At 36.2% G+C, this 20,107-nt stretch overlaps 1 protein-coding gene across 1 annotated transcript; it reads left to right on the forward strand.

The window, feature by feature from the left end:
- Window positions 1–4,329: 4,329 nt before the first annotated feature.
- LOC107062951 (uncharacterized) lies at window positions 4,330–5,859 on the forward strand. Its single transcript, XM_015314253.1, has one exon. The coding sequence runs from the start codon at window positions 4,330–4,332 to the stop codon at window positions 5,857–5,859; it is 1,530 nt and encodes a 509-aa protein (XP_015169739.1).
- The last annotated feature ends 14,248 nt before the right edge of the window (window positions 5,860–20,107 follow it).

A 20,107-nucleotide genomic window follows, 5' to 3' on the forward strand; every position in this document is an offset into this window, starting at 1 on the left:
ACCTCTCTCCCCCCCCCCCCCCCGCCCCCAAATCTTACTTAGCTCCCCCTCTATATAAACTCTCATTTATATCATTGTTAAGAGGGGGTTTTTGAGCGAAAATATAGAGAATAACTTGAGCAAAAGTAGCAATACACTCCCGAATAGAGAACTGCTCATATTCTGTCCAAGTTATTCATTTCGCTGTTCGTGGTTAAGTTTTCGTGGTGGAAGCATTCCCAGAAACTCGTCACCATCCCATTCGCTGCTCAGCAAGAGGTAAACATTTAGTAAGTCTTTTGTTCATCTCTTGTTTGAACGTGTTGAATCGTGTTTTGTTCTTTGTTGATTTAAGAGGGATCCTATATGACATGCTCAAGCTGAGTTTTTCTCTTCATCTTAAGCTTTCTGAAACTGGTATTGTGTGCTTCGCTTTCGAAATGTCTTAATACCTGTTTGAGTTTGTTGTCGCTGTTTCTTAGTCTTCTTGAGTTCGTGGTTGTGCTCGCCTTAAGCTTGGTTTGTTCATTTGTTAACTGCCATGATTATGTTCTGTGTCTGTTTGCTAGAATAATTTTTTCTTGTTTTGAGTATATGTTCTGAAGTGTCAAAGAAGCCACTTCGTTATTTCTCTAGTGCATTATCAAGTATAGATCAGTAATTTTAGTTCAATATTGCTCAGTTGTTTTGGGATAACCTCGTAGTATGAAGATCTTACACTCGTTTAGTAGTATTTGATGACTACGTGTTGCTTGGATTCTTTTGTTCATCCTCGTTAATTCAATCGTTTTGTCCATGAGCGTAAAAGGGAGCTTCTTACTAGCATGAGTTGGCTTCCCATTTACTTTAAATGTTCTTCTCTTTAAGTCTGTGTTTAATCAACATGAAGATGACATTCTCCATCTTTTCTTTTGAGGTTTTCAAAGTGTATGTTGCTAATTGTAATAGTAAGTTAGTTTTAGTTTAGAATTCGTGTTTAGTTTTGCGTAATTTTCATCCTAGTTTGGACAGCGGATGAGTATTCTATTTTCGGGTTTTGCATTTTTTCGGTTTGTCTCTCGTAATTTCGAATATCGCCAATTTTATTTTATGGTGACTTATGCGTCGTAACTTTCCAGCATGCCTTCGTTTCTTTTGCGTCTCATTTTGTTTAGGTTTAGATAGTATTCCATTGTTTGTTTGCTTCTTGGAATTTGGATTTTGGAAGTTGTTGGGATCCTTTGGTTTGCGTAGCTAATTGTCTGTAATACTCATTGTACAGTAGATTAATTAGCCGATTTGTTTATACTCTGAGGATTTTTTATTTTTTTATTTCTAGTGCACTGATATGCATAACTAGCTTAGTGTTTGGTTTATTAAGTTGATCTAACCTGTAGCTCTTTGGCTTTTAGTTAGTTTTAAGTTTCTCTTACTCATTTTGATGTCCAAATCTGTTTCCAGGAGATTAGTTGCTATTATAATTGACTGTTCTTTTTTTTTTATCTATTTGTTGTTGGTTTATATGTCAAATTAGAATCAGCCCTCTTCTTGATCAATTACTAATTCTTTTTCTTCGTTTTCTTCGCATGAATTTTGTTCCATTGAGTCCACTTGGACTCCCCATATCTTGCATATTCTTCTTTTCGAGTCAACCTCTATCAAGTTGAGAGAGAAGTAAATACATTGGGTTAAAGCTGCCTGAAAATCAGCAGCACCAGCAGCTTAGAAAGGCCGAAAAATGAGGAGCGAAAATGGGTTAAAACCCAAAAATAAGAAGCAACAGCTAAAGGGGCTAATAAGGTGGAATTTTTGACTTAAAAAGTCCAATTTGAACTAGCAACAGCAGCGATACAAAGAAGAATTTATGGACTCAAAAGTCGGAAAAACACAGATGCAACAGAGAAGAAAATGAGGCAGCGGTCGAATTTGGACCAAAAGTCCAGACCTTTCTTTGTATTACTTGCTTGCTTTCCTTGTTATTATGATGTCTAACCCTTTTTATTAACTTCTTATTACCTTGGATGAATCCTCACAAGAGTCGGCGTTACTTATTAATTTTCATTTCGAAAGGGTGGTTTGCCTAATTATTTATCAACACAGTTTGTTCTTAGGCAACTTAATCTTAAAGAATAACTTAAGAACCATTCATGTTCTTTCATAGTTATTAAGAAGCTTTGAATCCACGTTAATGAATTTGAACTATGTCTTTGGTTTAAAATCTTTAACTCAGATAAATTATCAAGTTAAAAACATTTTCGACACATTAACCATTTTTTTTTATATATTTCATTATTTGTTAAGTATAAATTAATCTCTATTTATTATCACAAAGATTTTTTATGAGTAATTTAAGTTTTCATTTAAAATTATCCAAACGTTTAAATCTGTCGGTCAACCGCGTGTTAGCGGATTCTCTAAGATGCCTCAACCCTTCTTTAGAGAATTATTTGAACCCTTACCCGACTCTGGTTTTATTTAAAATACTTCCTTTCAAAAATACCTTTTAAATGATTTTCTTAATTTTTCCTAAAAAATTAAGAGGCGAGTTCCAAATTATAAATTTTTCCAAAACTTAACAAAAATTGCCAAAAGTTGCGAAATTGGTTCCGAAACCTTAGTTTTCGAAATCAAGTCGTAACAAAATAGCGACTCCGCTGGGGATTCATATAGGTTCTAACCAAAAGTATTTTATTGTTTGGCTAACTATTATTGTAATAATTGTTACTTTATGCAATTATGTGTTTAAATTTTGAATATTAATTGTCATATTGCATTCATGGCACTTTCTGATATTTGTATAGTATATTAATGAACGGTTTCTGCATAATCGCAGTCGGACTTTTTATGCTCAATCTTTTTTCGGAATGATCAGTAATTTATTGGTACATCATGCGTCCAATGATTGTTGTGAGTTCCAACCTAAGTTGTCCGCTTGGGTTCCCGGTTTTTCAAAAGCCACTCTTAGTCAACTAGTGTAGAGCCAAACCAAAACCCTTTTTTAGGTGCATTGACATAAGATGACCCAATAACCAAGGTGCATTGGGCCCATTAGAAGACCACCTTATGTCTAATTGACCCCCGGTCAATACAAGACGATCATTCAACTACTTGTTAAATTTGAAGGATATGTATGTCGATTTGTGCGTACCATTATCCCTTGGGAGTCGGGTTTTTATTTTATAGGTAGTCGCTTCGTTTAAGTTAAAGGAAGATCCTCCTCATCCATAAGAAATTCAAAAGCATCAAGAAGTTCGGGAATGAAGATTACATATGGAAGCTTAGTTTAGTTTACCACTATACCCCTGCGTGGTAATGATATTTATCTCCCTTTCCTCTAATATGTATCCCCATTTGTTTTATTCATAAGGTTTGTATAAATATTTTTGGGGCAATGGAACGTTTCACAAGCGATATACACATCCTTCAAACGCTAGGCTCACCTTTGGCTCAAAAAGGTCACATGTATGTTAGGAGGCGTTATATTTTGCTTGTTTGTTAAATGTTACAAATTTTATGTCATTTGTGCTTGTTCGACCTATGTGTTTACATACATATGTTTTGCTTTAAACATAATTGGTCCATTATTCCATTTCAAAGTCTTAGAACATCTTTTAATATATATACTCAATTTTCAAGCTTTTCGAAATAGGTTTGACTCAATTATCAAAATACGTTCAAAATCACTCATGTTCTAGGTTCAATAGAGCTTTAAAAGAAAATATATTATTAGGTCATCATTCAAATTCACGTAGATCCCGTTGTTTCTTCAAAGATATTTTTCACACCTACCTAGTCGGCGTTACTAAATATTTCATCAATTTCGAATCAATTTTCAAACGTCATTATTCTCAAATTAGCTTCCTGATGAAGTAAAAAGCAACATGTGAACATTTGAACCTTCATTGAAATCACATAGTTTGCTTTGTTCAAATTCATTTCTTTCATTAAAGTTTTAATTCACAAAATGATCAATTTTTTCCATTTGATCGCTTTCTAGAGTCTCTCCCTCCTCGAATTTTGGACTAATTTATTTTAAGAAAAACAAATGTTATTTGCTTTATATGTTACATTGGTTGATTATTATGACTAATGGACTAACTCTCTTATTTTTGAGTTGTTTTAGAAGAAGAGACTGATTTGTGTTGGTAATCAAACTTGCTTACTTCACCAAAGTACCCACTGGCAGAACATCCATATTTTACACGGTCTAAGGGCAAGGAAATTTCTATAGACTTTTCATTTCTTACTTGTACTACTAAGAGGACTCGGTCTAAACTGGATTCCACTATCAGCACGGTTGCTTCATCCAAAATGATCGCCACTCCATCTGTCGCAGCCAATCCTAGTGCCTCGGTAGCAACAAAATCACCCATGGAAGTCATCGCTCGTCTAGAGCAACGAATTGGTGAACTGAACTTCCTGGTAACGCAATACCAAGCTGCTTCTCAGAACTTACCACCTGATGCTCGCCAAAAAGGGCCCATGCCACCTTTCTTTCTAGCTTCAAGTGAGCTCAATCAAGGAGATCATTTTACCACCTTTCAGCAAACTCAAAGTGCTTCTCTCACTCATTCAACTCAGGATACTCCTCTTGTGTACACATTTGCTCCTCCAAAGGCTCCAACGGTAACACATCATTCTCCGTCAATGTACACTTATGTCACTGCTCCACCTGTTACCAATGCTCAAGAGTTTCACCGCCAAGATGTTAATCATTATGTTGAAATTGAAAATGATGCAAAATCAATTGATGCTGAAATGATGAATAGGAAGATGAAAAGATTAGAGGATGCTATGAGAGGTCTTCGTGGGTTCGATAATAGCCAGAGTGTGAGATATGAAGAGTTGTGCACATTCCCCGAGGTTGAGCTTCCACCCGGTTACAAGATTCCAAAGTTTGAGAAGTTTAATGGATCAGGAAATCCTTTCTTTCACTTGAAAATTTACTGTGAAAAGTTGATTGGCGTTGGAAACAACGAAGGGATAAGAATCAAGTTATTCAATCAAAGTCTGACTGGAAAAGCCTTGAAGTGGTACTTAAAGCAAAATGTGACTAAATGGCATACTTGGGATGATCTAGCAAATGCTTTTGTGGATCACTACAACTTTCATATTGAAATCGCTCCTGATAGGATCTCTATTACCAAGCTAAAACCAAAATCGATTGAATGCTTTCGAGAATATGCCATTCGTTGGAGGGAAGAAGCTGCTAGGGTGCACCCACCTATGGAGGAATCAGAAATGATCACCTACTTCATTCAAGCTCAAGACTCAGAATACTATGAGCGTATGGTGACAATGGGTGGAAAGACATTTGCAGAAGTTATCAAAGCTGGAGAAATGATTGAAGACGGTCTCAAAACTGGCCGAATAGTGAGTTACACCTCATCTCAGTTTGCTAACAGGGCCTATCAAACTGGTTCACTTGGAAAGAAAAAGGAGAAAGAAGTTATGATGTTAACAACTCGAGGAAATACATCATATAACCGTCAACCACCACCAGCCTATCCCAGTTCACAATACTATATTTGCAACAATCAAGCAACATTTCGTCCTCCACGACCAATGCAAAATCATCGAAACGATGCACCTCGTCCCAATTTTGAGAAAAAGCCTACTCGAGACTTCACTCCATTGTGTGAGACACGGACTCAACCTTTTGAGAGATTGAAAGAGGCAGGAATACTCCATCCAGTAAAAGCCAAGACTGTGAACACTTCAGCCAAGTGGTATGACCCAAATAAGTGTTGTGCTTATCATTCAGGAGTTGTCGGACATGGTACCGAGAAATGTATCACTCTGAAACATAAAATTCAAGATCTGATTGACAACGAGGTGGTAAAACTGGCACATGCTCCACCCAATGCGAACACCAATCCACTACCTAGGCACAAGGAGTAGTTGTTGGCATAATCAGTTGCAAAGAAGAAGTAAGTTTCCTGGAAGTCGCACTTTTGGTGTCTTTTAGTCTTGCATTTTAGAGTTTGGTGCTTTATTTCCTTGTAATCGCGCTTTATCATTTTGTTTTCTTTGTAATCGTACGTTGGTTTGATTTTATCTGTAACCCCTTTTATCTATAAATGAACTACATTTGACCTGAATTCTCAAGAATGAGATACGTAGGGGGCCTATGTCAGCTTCGGTCACTTCTTTATTCCCTTTTTAATGTTTCCTTGTATGTGAACTACGTTCGACCTGATTTCCCTAGTGGAATACGTAGGCGGTGTTCACAGGCTTCGGTCACATTATCAAAAAAATATTTCAATTTCTCTTTATTTTGGAACTACGTTTGACCTGATTTCTACTCAACGGGATACATAGGCGCCACACCGGCTCTGTCATATTCCTCGTAAGATTTTCATTTCTCTTTATAATGAAAACTGGGGCGGAATTTTGAGAGCATCTCAAAATTCGTTGGAAGAGGAAATTTTTCCAACAAGGTTGAATCAATGATTACATCAAAGTTGCAACTGGGGCACAATTTTTGAGATTCACTCAAAAATTCAACCAAAAAACTACAGAAAGTTCAAAGGTTATGTTATGTTTCAAACCGTGGCAGAACTTTTGAGGAGGTCCTCAAAAATTCCATCAAGCGACATTTCAAGACCGGACAAGCTTGTAATCCAAAAGGCAGAGGAGCATCAGGATGGCAAGGCAAAGCCAACATGAATCAGTCTCTCAAAACTAAGAATTTTTCTTTGGATGCAGGAATTACAAAGTTACAAGGCATCATTAGACCCACAGTTGCCTCATGGAATAGCTTGGCACAATGAAGAAGACAAGACGTTATTTAGACCAATGTATCATTACCAGAATTGAAGGATATTATATTGGAGCATCACTTCCCTCAACGTGACACGTTAAATTATTATTGGAGCGTCACTTCCTTCAACGTGACACAGTAATATTTTGGAGTGTCACTTCGTTCAACGTGATATGTTAAATTATTATTGGAGTGTCACTTCCTTCAACATGAAATGTTGTTATATTGGAGCGTCACTTCCTTCAAAGTGACACATTAAATTATTATTGGAGAGTCACTTCCTTCAACGTGACAAGTTATATTATTATTGGAGCGTCACTTCCTTCAACGTGACACAGTAATATTTTGGAGTGTCACTTCGTTCAACGTGATATGTTAAATTATTATTGGAGTGTCACTTCCTTCAACATGAAATGTTGTTATATTGGAGCGTCACTTCCTTCAAAGTGACACATTAAATTATTATTGGAGAGTCACTTCCTTCAACGTGACAAGTTATATTATTATTGGAGCGTCACTTCCTTCAACGTGACACAGTAATATTTTGGAGTGTCACTTCGTTCAACGTGATATGTTAAATTATTATTGGAGTGTCACTTCCTTCAACATGAAATGTTGTTATATTGGAGCGTCACTTCCTTCAAAGTGACACATTAAATTATTATTGGAGAGTCACTTCCTTCAACGTGACAAGTTATATTATTATTGGAGCGTCACTTCCTTCAACGTTAATCCTACCAATTGGCGTACTTGGGATGATCTAGCAAATGCTTTTGTGGATCACTACTAGTTTCATGTTGAAATCGCTCCTGATAGGATCTCTATTACCAAGCTAAAACCAAATTCGACTGAATGCTTTCGAGAATATGCCATTTGTTGGAGGGAAGAAGCTGCTAGAGTGCACCCATCCATGGAGGAATCAGAAATGATCACCTATTTCATTCAAGCTCAAGACTCAGAATACTACGAGCGAATGGTGACAATGGGTGGAAAAACATTTGCTGAAGTTATCAAGGCTGGAGAAATGATTGAAGACGGTCTCAAGACTGGCCGAATAACGAGTTACACCTCATCTCAGTTTGCTAATAGGGCCTATCAAACTGGTTCATTTGGAAAGAAAAAGGAGAAAGAAGTTATGATGTTAACAACTCGAGGAAATACCTCATATAACCGTCAACCACCTCCAGGCTATCCCGGTTCACAATACTATGTTTGCAACAATCAAGCAACATTTCGTCCTCCACGACCAATGCGAAATCATCGAAACGATGGACCTCGTCCCAAATTTGAGAAAAAGCCTACTCGAAACTTCACTCCATTGTGTGAGACACGGACTCAACTTTTTGAGAGATTGAAAGAGGCAGGAATACTCCAACCAGTGGAAGCCAACACTGTGAACACTTCAGCCGAGTGGTATGAGCCAAATAAGTGTTGTGCTTATCATTCAGGAGTTGTCGGACATGATACCGTGAAATGTATCACTCTGAAAACATAAAAATTCAAGATATGATTGACAACGAAGGTGGTAAAACTGGCACATGCTCCACCCAATGTGAAAACCAATCCACTACCTAGGCACAAGGAGTAGTTGTTGGCATAATCAGTTGCAAAGAAGAAGCAAGTTTCTTGGAAGTCGCACTTTTGGTGTCTTTTAGTCTTGCATTTAGAGTTTGGTGCTTTATTTCCTTGTAATCGCTCTTTATCATTTTGTTTTCTTTGTAATCGTATGTTGGTTTGATTTTATCTGTAAGTCCTTTTTTCTATAAAATGAACTACGTCTGACCTAAAATTCTCAAGAATGAGATACGTAGGTGGCCTATGTCGGCTTCGGTCACTTCTTTATTCCCTTTTTAATGTTTCTTTGTATGTGAACTACGTTCGACTGATTTCCCTACTGGAATACGTAGGCGGCCTTCACTGGCTTCGATCACGTTATCAAAAAAAAAAATCAATTTCTCTTTATGTTGGAACTACGTTTGACCTAATTCCCGCTCAACGGGATACGTAGGCGCCACACCGTCTCGGTTATATTCCCAGTAAGATTTTCATTTCTCGTGACACGTTAAATTATTGGAGCGTCACTTCCTTCAACGTGACATGTTAAATTATTATTGGATTGTCACTTCCTTCAACGTGACACGTTAAATTATTGGAGCGTCACTTCCTTCAACGTGACACATTAATTTATTATTGGAGCGTCACTTCCTTCAACGTGACACATTAATTTATTATTGGAGCGTCACTTCCTTCAACGTGACACATTAATTTATTATTGGAGCGTCACTTCCTTCAACGTGACACATTAATTTATTATTGGAGCGTCACTTCCTTCAACGTGACACATTAATTTATTATTGGAGCGTCACTTCCTTCAACGTGACACATTAATTTATTATTGGAGCGTCACTTCCTTCAACGTGACACATTAATTTATTATTGGAGCGTCACTTCCTTCAACGTGACACATTAATTTATTATTGGAGCGTCACTTCCTTCAACGTGACACATTAATTTATTATTGGAGCGTCACTTCCTTCAACGTGACACATTAATTTATTATTGGAGCGTCACTTCCTTCAACGTGACACATTAATTTATTATTGGAGCGTCACTTCCTTCAACGTGACACATTAATTTATTATTGGAGCGTCACTTCCTTCAACGTGACACATTAATTTATTATTGGAGCGTCACTTCCTTCAACGTGACATGTTAAATTATTATTGGATTGTCACTTCCTTCAACGTGACACGTTGTTATATTGGAGCGTCACTTCCTTCGAAGTGACACATTAAATTATTATTGGAGCGTCACTTCGTTCAACGTGACACGTTATATTATTATTGGAGCATCACTTCCTTCAACGTGACACGTTATATTATTGTTAGAGCGTCACTTCCTTCAACATGACACGTTATATTATTGGAGCGTCACTTCCTTCAACAACGTGACATGTTATATTATTGGAGTGTCACTTCCTTCAACGTGACACGCTAAATTTTATTGGAGTGTCACTTCCTTCAATGTGACACGTTAAATTTTTTATTGGAGAGTCACTTCCTTCAACGTGACACATTATATAATGTTATCGAATTATCACATCGTTCAAATTTTTATTAGAGCGTGTCTTCCTTCAATGTGACACGTTAAAAATTTTATTGGAGAGTCAGTTCCGTCAACGTGACACGTTATGTAATGTTATCGAATCATCACATCGTTCAAATCGACATACCATTTTGGATCACCACTTACTTCAAGAGAAATACACTTGAAATTGGATCGTCATCTCCTTCAGTATGACATGTTAAACCAGGTTTAGACAAATTATATTTGTATTTATATTACATTTTCTACTGACTATTTTCTCCAGATTTTGAAACACACGAAGTGGACTACGTCAAAATAGGACGCAACACAACGTGGAACTTTTCTTAGCAGCGAACTGGGACATAGTCCAAAGAGGAATATCAAACTCTTAGGACGCGTGTTGAGGAACGACTTCCACTACAATCAAACTACATTCCTATGATAAGGCGTGTGGGTTTTTCTTGGGTTTAACAGTTTCAGTTTCGCATTTGGTGAAATTTTCAAACTCTCACTAAAGGCAAATTTTTCAAATTCAAGTGACAATACACCTAGAGCTTTGGAAGCTATATCCATGTATGTTCTTACATATGGGTGTGAAGGGCCCCACATTCATAGTTGAGATATTTGCAAGCCTTTTTTCCACGCTCAATTAATTTGTCACTCATCCTTAAAGGTTATTTCCGCATAAGAGATTTCCTTTTCAACTGATTGAGTCGGACTACAAGCAGTCTGATTCCTAAAGTTTAGGGATATGTAGGAGGGTTCCATCTTGAAAACTCGATTGTACTCCGATAAAACACTTACCACTCCATTCTTGAGCTTTTCGGTCACTCCATACTTCGACACCGGAATAGCTCTTGCGATACCTTCAAATCGTGCTTAAAAATCAATCGTCTTTTGAACTACAAGTGGCCTGAGTTCTCATATAACCTGAGATAAGTAGGAAACTCAATACCAGAGTCCGGCCACACTTTCTCAGAATCTTTACCATTTACCATTTCAAAGTGATGAATTAGTGGACGGACAAAATTGGATTCGTCAATTTCATTTGCCTCGGATCTCTTTCAGCCATCCCAGTCAAATGAGGGGCAGTTGTTGACATCCAACTTTGACCCTCCATGATAGGAATTAACTTTTGAGTTTTTAAATTTCAAACGATTTGAAATAATTAATTTATAAAAAATCAATTTTTTAAAAAAGTTTTTTTACCCATTTTTATAGCATTTTAAGTAGTAAATAGATTTTACATAATTGTGTATATAATTAAGAATACTTTATAAACATTTGAAAATCAACTTAAAAAGATTTTAATTTTAGTAAGAATTTTGTTAAATTAGTTTAGTTTAAATTATGGTTATAATTTTGAATCATTAGTTTACAATTAAGTTAATTATTTTTATTTCGTTAAAATTAAGAAACTCGTTAATTAATTAATATTAATTTATCTTATTCAATTCTTAGTCTAATTCGCCCATGACATGCAATTCTGGCTAAAGTCTGAATTTCACTTGGCCAAATTTGTAATCCGTTTGGTTACTTTTCGAATTCAAATTTGACCAATATTTTTTGCTCCACTTATTGGATTAATTTTCAGCCAAATACTAGACCAAATCTCATGCGTTCAGCCTCCAATTTCCAGCCCACCATTTTCATTCCTTTGACCCAAACGCGGCCCAAATCCTTCCTCAAAAGAAGACCGAGAACACTCAGTAGCGGTACATAGTAGCGACGTCCAATTCGAACGACAATAGCAGCTAACAGAGTCAAAAATCACAGAAGTAACTCACGGCTATACAGGGAAAGCAGTGGCAGTACGCATACAATGGTACGCTGCATTTTCTCGTCGTCTTCCTCTTTTCCCCGACAAACAGTACGCGTAGTACTACTCCAGCGCCGATTCTAGCAGGCAGCTTCGTCCTTCGCAGCCAGGTGGAATGATCTCCTCGTCCCTTTGTCCTCGCCTCAAGATCGAACGACCCTTGTTGTTTACCGTTGGAGTTTGTTGAAAAATTTATGTTTTCGCACATCAAGGAGCAACTTTTCTGTTCTTAGGGAAGAAGTTCAAATTTCAAAAAAGGGATTCCAATTTTACCCTCATTCCCCCCCCCCCCCAAATATGCCCTAGCTCCCCCTCTATATAAACACTCATTTTTATCATTGTTAAGGGGGGATTTTTTATCGAAAATATCGAGAATAACTTGAGCAAAAGTAGCAATACACTCGAAATACTCTCCCGAATAGAGAACTGCTCGTATTCTGTCGAAGTTCTTCATTTCGCTGTTCGTGGTTAAGTTTTCGTGGTGGAAGCATTCCCAGAAACTCGTCACCGTCCCATTCGCTGCTCAGCAAGTGGTAAACATTTAGTAACTCTTTTGTTCATCTCGAGTTTGAACGAGTTGAATCGTGTTTTGTTCTTTGTCGATTCAAGAGGGATCCTATATGACATGCACAAGCTGAGTTTTTCTCTTTATCTTAAGCTTTCTGAAACTGGTATAGTGTTCGCTTCGCTTTTGAAATGTCTTAATACCTGTTTGAATTGGTTGTCGCTGTTTCTTAGTCTTCTTGAGTTCGTGGTTGTGCTCGCCTTAAGCTTGGTTTGTTCATTTGTTAACCGCCATGATTATGTACTGTGTCTGTTTGCTGGAATAATTTTTTCTTATTTTGAGTATATGTTTTGAAGTGTCAAAGAAGCCACTTCGTTATTTCTCTAGTGTATTTTCAAGTATAGATCAGTAATTTTAGTTCAATACTGCTCAGTTGTTTTGGGATAACCGTTTAGTAGTATTTGATGACTACGTGCTGCTTGGATTCTTTTGTTCATCCTAGTTAATTCAATCATTTTGGCCATGAGCGTAAAAGGGAGCTTCTTACTAGCATGAGTTGGCTGCCCATTTACTTTAAATGTTCTTCTTTTTAAGTCTGTGTTTAATCGACATGAAGATGACATTCTCCATCTTTTCTTTTGAGGTTTTCAAAGTGTATGTAACTAATGGTAATAGTAAGTTAGTTTTAGTTTAGAATTCATGTTTAGTTTTGCGTCATTTTCGTCCTAGTTTGGACAGCGGATGAGTATGCTATTTTCGGGTTTTGCATTTTTTCGGCTTGTCTCTCGTAATTTCGAATATCGCCAATTTTATTATATGGTGACTTATGTTTCGTAATTTTCCAGCATGCCTTAGTTTCTTTTGCGTCTCGTTTTGTTTAGGTTTAGATAGTATTCCATTGTTTGTTTGCTTCTTGGAATTTGGAAGTTGTTGGGATCCTTTGGTTTGCATTGCTAATTGTCTGTAATACTCATTGTACAGTAGATTAATTAGCCGATTTGTTTATACTCTGAGGATTTTTTTTTTTTTCTGGTGCACTGATATGCAAACTAGCTTAGTGTTTGGTCTATTAAGTTGATCTAACCTGCACCTCTTTGGCCTTTAGTTAGTTTCAAGTTTCTCTTACTCATTTTGATGTCCAAATCTGTTTCCAGGAGATTAGTTGCTATTATAATTGACTGTTCTTTTTTTTTTTTTATCTATTTGTTGTTATTATTTCTGATTTTTTTAGGAAGCTTATGAACGTGTATTTGTTCCACTTAGCTGTTGACCAAATTTTTGCTTACATTCAATTGTTATTACGGTGACTTCTGTTTTGCATATGAGAAATTGCTTTACGATGGAAAGTTGCACTCTTTGTCCCTGGTTGTTTCTTTCTTTTATTGGGTAGATTTAAGTTGCATTATTAAATGTTGCTTGAGTTTCGTTTATATGTCAAATTATAATCAGCCCTCTTCTTGATCAATTACTAATTCTTTTTCTTCGTTTTCTTCGCATGAATTCTCTTCCATTGAGTCTACTTGGACTCCCCATCTCTTGCATATTCTTCTTTTCTAGTCAACCTCTATCAAGTTGAGAGAGAAGTAAATACATTGGGTTAAAGCTGCCTAAAAATCAGCAGCACCAGCAGCTTAGAGAGGCCGAAAAATGAGCAGCGAAATTGGGTTAAAACCCAAAAATCAGAAAAAGCAACTAAAGGGGCTAAGAAGGTGGAATTTTGGACTTAAAAAGTCCAATTTAAACTTGCAACAGCAGCGATACAAAGAAGAATTTATGGACTCAAAAGTCCGAAAAACACAGATGCAACAGAGAAGAAAATGAGGAAGCGGCCGAATTTGGACCAAAAGTCCAGACCTTTCTTTGTATTACTTGCTTGCTTTCCTTGTTATTATGATGTCTAACCATTTTATTAACTTCTTATTACCTTGGATGAATCCTCACAAGAGTCGGCGTTACTTATTAATTTTCATTTTGAAAGGTTGGTTTGCCTAATTATTTATCAACATAGTTTGTTCTTAGGCAACTTAAGCTTAAAGAATAACTTAAGAACCATTCATGCTCTTTCATAGTTATTAAGAAGCTTTGAATCCACGTTAATGAATTTGAACTAACTCTTTGGTTTAAAATCTTTAACTCGGATAAATTATCAAGTTAAAAACATTTTCGACACTTTAACCATTTTTTTTTATATATTTCATTATTTGTTAAGTATAAATTAATATCTATTTATTCTCACAAAGATTTTTTATGAGTAATTTAAGTTTTCATTCAAAATTAGCCAAACTTTTAAATCTGTCGGTCAACCGCGTGTTAGCGGATTCTCTAAGATGCCTAAACCCTTCTTTAGAGAATTATTTGAACCCTTACCCGACTCTGTTTTTATTTAAAATATTTCCTTTCAAAAATTCCTTTTTAAATGATTTTCTTATTTTTTCCTAAAAAATTAAGTGGTGACTTCCAAATTATAATTTTTTCCAAAACTTAACAAAAATTGCCAAAAGTTGCGAAATTGGTTCCGAAACCTTAGTTTTCGAAATCAAGTCGTAGCAGTTGGCATCAACTATATCAAAACGACTCTTCCAACATTCGAAGGGGAATGCAATCCCGATACTTATCTAGAATGGGAGTCGCAATGTGACCGGCTTTTCAATGTCAATGACTTGACGGAGATCCAGATTAGTTGCTATGTTATCGCTCAATTTGAAGGGTATGCTGTCACATGGTGTGAATAGATGAAGAGGTATCACTTAGTTGTTCAAGAAGGTTATCCTCCACAATGGCCGAAATTGAAAAGATTGATGAGAGCTAAGTATGTGCTGGAAAGATACCACCAAGGGTTACTTGCCAAATTGTACAACTTGAGGCAAGGAAGTAGAAGTGTGGATGCCTATCATGATGAGTTTCAAAACATAGCCAAGAAGCTAGAATATTGTGAGATTGAAGAACATGTCGTGATTCACTTCAACGTAGGGTTGAACAAAGAGATTTCTTCTAAGATGACCATTCATCTGTTTGCTACTTTGAATGTCGTCTTTGAGGAAGCCCATGAGATAGAGTTGGAATTCAAGCAGGAGAAAGTGTCTAAGTATAATACTTCATCTTCCAATTCTTGGAGCGAGGACAAAGGGGGAGTTTCAGCATCTTCAAGTTGGGGCAAGGGTGCGGATGTCAAAAAGACTTATGAGAAGAATCCCTTCAAAGGAAACACTCCAAAGTACCCCCCAAGAGACAAAGGTATCACTGACCCAACCAAATTGCCTAAAGGTATTCAATGTTACAAATGTAGAGGATGGGGTCATATAATGCGTGAGTGTCCCAATCGATTGAATTCTCTAATGCAAGGAGGGGAGATATATCTTAGTGTTGAGGAAGAGCCATCAGGTGATTGTGAAGAAGATCCTCAAGAAGAGAATGAGTTTGAAAATGGGGAAGATGTGGAACCAGACCTTTCTGTCAAAGAAGGAGAGAGTGTAGTTCCTCTATATGTGGTGAGGTGACACTACACCATTTTAGGATTACGACCACACTAATTCTGGACAACGCTTGTAAAGTGTTGCCTAAAATATTTTTGGGGACGCTTTTAAAGCGTAGTCCAAGTTTTTAACTTTTAGCTTCGATAATATTGGCAACACTTGCAAAGTGTACTCTTTAATGGTATAAGCTACACTTTATAAGCGTTGTTACAATATGATAGAATTGCAAACAACTATTTACATATATGGCCACACTTTTAAAGTGTCCTATTTTTATAATTGTAAAAACAACACATTACAAGTGTGGCCTTAAAATTTTCAGTAAAATATTATATTACCTCCAACATTTTTAACTCTCCCTCCCATTTTTATTGGGCAAAAAAATAATAATTCATAAAACATTAAAACTTTATTTTCCCCAAATCAGAAAATTCTCTAATGAACCGAAGAACATGCTTTTCTCTGATGAACTGAAGAGCTGAAGCTAAGTCTAGAAAACTGATCAAGAGCTGAAGCTAAGTCTACCTGTCACAGATGAACTGAATCTAACTCTCTCCGTCACGATTTTCTCTCGGATTTCTCGCTGAAGAACACAATTTGTCACAGATTTCTCGCTGAAGTGTTGAAGAGATTCTTGCTGAAGAACACGATTTTCATCATAGTTCTCGCTGAATAACATGATTTCCGTCATAGTTCTCGCTGAAGAACACGATTTTGTTGGAATAGGGTTTATCAGGTTAGATATGCTATCTTTGAAAGTCTAAATTTTAGCTTTAGGGTTTTGATATTTTTGTGTTTTTTGTACAATTTTGGGAGTCTAGCATGTATTTTACCTTCATCAGTTGGAAATTAAATTGAATAGCTATAGGGTTTGTTAATCAAATCATATTAATTTCTCTCTAAAAAGTTATTAGTTTTTGAAAGCGAAGCAGAATTGTCATGCAAGCCATTGTCTTATTTTAGAACCTTGTGTCTGCAGGTTATAAAGTAAATTTCACTTTGGCTTGGAATGATATTATGTTGAGTAGATAGGTTTGCATAATGTTAAGCTAATTGATATTTGCTGATATCTGTGTATGTATTATTCTATGGCAGATGGATCTATTAGCTAAGTTAAGCCATCCATATATCGTGGAGTACAAGGATGTTTGGGTCCAGAAGGTATTATGTTATTCAGTTTCTATAGCAGGATTTGGAACTGATTTTTTTTATGAGAACGGAGAAGCATGAGCGCTGCAAAAATAATCTGAGCCAACAAAGGCTTTTTAAGCAATATTTTTGTCACTTGCCATAACTAGGAAGGTTATACATAAAAAGGCAATGTGTTCCTAGCATACCAGTAGACAAATTGGACACAGAACAAACTGATAGTTCCATTAACACTATTAAGATTGTCATCATTTCATTAGAAGGAGATACTGTACAGGAGCTTCCGTCTGTGATGTTTCTCAAAATTATTGATAATATCATCAATTGTATCCTCCCAATTTTCAGTCGCTTCAAGTTCTTGACACAAAATCAAAGCAAGACGACATCCAATTGCTGCCTCCTCATGGTTATCTTTTACATCTAAATTGAAAACAAGAACCGGCTACAAGAGCTTGATTTAATGAGCTTTCCTTATGGGAACTATAGTCCTTCTACCTTGTGCCTCTTTTCCTTGCAAATATCGTGCATATTTTCCTTCTTCCTTATAGTGGTGGCTGCAAACATTGTTTTCTACTTTGGATACAAGTCTTCATTTTGCATTATGTTCTTGAAATGCTGGATGTAGAATTAGAGCTTTCACTAATATGTTTCTTAGTAACTTCATGTGGATAAGTTGGTTAAGGAACTACATGTCTTAATGTTTGCATTTGGTTCTCTTAGTCTGTGTATAAATTGCCTAAGGAACTTCATGTCCTAGCTTTCACTTATTGATTTTGGACATCATTGTGGATCAGAAGTACAGTTTCTGTAATTTAATCATTTGTCTCTATTTCTTTCAGTCCCTCCCTTGTGTACCTAACTTCCCTTCACAAGAGTGCTCGAGATCTCTGGAATCACTGCGCCTTGGAAAATATGCAGATGTGACTACACCTGTTGTGCATTGAATTTTAATTTTTTTGGTTATAATCATTATTTCTTTGATAATCTCATAGCAACTTACTCTTGTAGTGGTTTAATGATGTCTTCTCAACTGGTTTATCTGACAAGTGTGAGAATGTTCTCAGTCGACTATGGGAAAAGCATGGATGCAAAGTATGTCTATTTCTATTATTACATTCTCCATTACTTTTTCTTGGACTTTGGCAAGGGTATCTTCCAGCTTTGGTTTAGAATTGTTGGAACAATTAGCGTTACTATTGTGAGTATCTATCATTCTACAAGATTGTTAGTACATTCAAGATTTTTATTTATCTCGTGGTTAAAGACTGTAGAGATTGTAATACCAGAGTTGCATGAGATGCGCATTGCACATATTGTTTTTATTGGGTCTGAATCATTGTGCACACTGAATCCAGACTGTGGTGGTGGGTACACAATTTCACTTTGAATATTCTAGTACATCACATGTCTTCTTACTAGATCTCAATGTCTTATTGGAAGCAACTTCAAATCATCCTTGTTGTCTGTTTTCTTCTTCTTCTTTTTTTGTCACCAGGAAAGGAGCAATATTGACATATGATACTCGTACAGAGTTGGCATTTTTTCATTCATTTACTGCAGCAGACTATGTTGCTGCTCAGCGGCGTAGCTGAGACTTGTTTCTAAAGCTACCTACACTAAAGCAATCTAACATAGTCATGAATTTCTTTCAGACTCCATCTAAGAACTGGTCTGATGTTATTGTTGTCATTTGAGAACTGATTTATTGATTTAGAAATATGGTGGCATCGAAAATGATTGAAACCATCAGATAGTTGTCTCTTACCTTAGGTTTACTTTTATACTTAATTAGTTCCCAAAACTTTTAAGTTGATAACTTTGGAACCTATCAATAATGTTCTCTGGGTTCTTGCAGGCGGAGGTTAATGTATTTCCATATGGAGATTTTCGTGAAGGTGGATATCATTGTGACACCTACAACTAGCTATGTCAACGACTTCCATACCTTTACCAAGGCTACTCTATTCCAGTTATTGAACATATTAAATGGCTAATCTAGAATGTGTAGACGGTAGATTAGTTTGCTTATACATGTCAAAGTTAGATTTTTGACATCCTGAACTTGTGTGCATAGGCAAGAATATTCCTATCACCATTTCTTATACTTCCTTCTGTATTAGCATGACACCACCCATAATTCCACCAAGTGCTATTAAAGTTGGGGAGACTGATTTGCAAGTTTCAGGTTTTTCGCATAGTTACCTCTTACCAGATATCAATAATTATGGAGTTAGTTGAAACTGTACAAAGGTTGTTTTTCTTCTATTTGTATTCGTGTATTCTATATTTCAGGAAATCTTTTGTGGTTTACAGCAGAGATGTTTCTTGTGTATTGGCTTTCTGATTGTCAACTGGTTCTTATATAACTGAGTCATTACACTTTTTCATAACGTGCTCATCATTAGTTTCATAGAGACCTTTCTGTTGAATTTTTGTTTTCTCATCCATGTGTATTCCACTTTGGTCGTGATCATCTGCATATGTTAGCTTACATGTTGCTGCGTGATTTTTTGAGGTTTTTTGGTTCTGATTGCCTTTTTTCTTGAGACAGACTAACTTCACTGCCATATCCCATTTGCTATGTATATCTGTAAGTTTTTAATGTCATCGTCTTTCCCTCAATTCAATCACCATCTACCTTCAAATTATTGTTTATTTGTGTTCTCGATTAGTTTTAATATAAAGTTGTATTGTACTCATACATGCAAGTGTTTCTACCACTGATAAAGTTATTTATTCCTTAATATCTCGACAATTCAAAGCCATGTATGTTACAAAGTGCATGTACACCGAGACTTGACAAAGAATAGAGATGCAAACTGTTTCTCTTTCGAGAATAAATCAAACTGGTTAGCTTTATTTGTGATATCAGGTAAATTGATGATAGCATTTTTTTTTTTGGAAATCAATTTTTTATTCTAGCATGTAGAAATGCTTGTTGGATTGTTTCTATGTACATTACTATCTGCAATAGTTACAACAGTTAAAGATAGACAATCATATATTTGAATTAATGTAGAAAACAAGATATCTATATGTTTGGGAAAGTTGATAATCAAGTTTACATCAAAAGGTTACTGATCAAGTGTACTATCTATGATCATGATCCTCATGTAAGTGAGTCATGTTTTTTCTGAGTAGTTTGTGCTTGTGAAAAGTAGGAATTATGTCTATCTAGAACAAAAAATGTCCTCTAACTCCTGCCATTTCTGAGGAAGAACTGCGGCTATGGAATTTGCTGCTCTGGCCGCTGTTCTGTTACCCGGTCTTGGTGGTGTAGTTATAGGAGATTATACCTAATCATCATCGTGAAACAAAGGGAATAATATCAATCCCCCACTGCTACTTGACAA

The sequence above is a fragment of the Solanum tuberosum genome, unplaced genomic scaffold (assembly GCF_000226075.1).
Source record: "Solanum tuberosum cultivar DM 1-3 516 R44 unplaced genomic scaffold, SolTub_3.0 scf00286, whole genome shotgun sequence".
Classification (NCBI taxonomy): domain Eukaryota; kingdom Viridiplantae; phylum Streptophyta; class Magnoliopsida; order Solanales; family Solanaceae; genus Solanum; species Solanum tuberosum.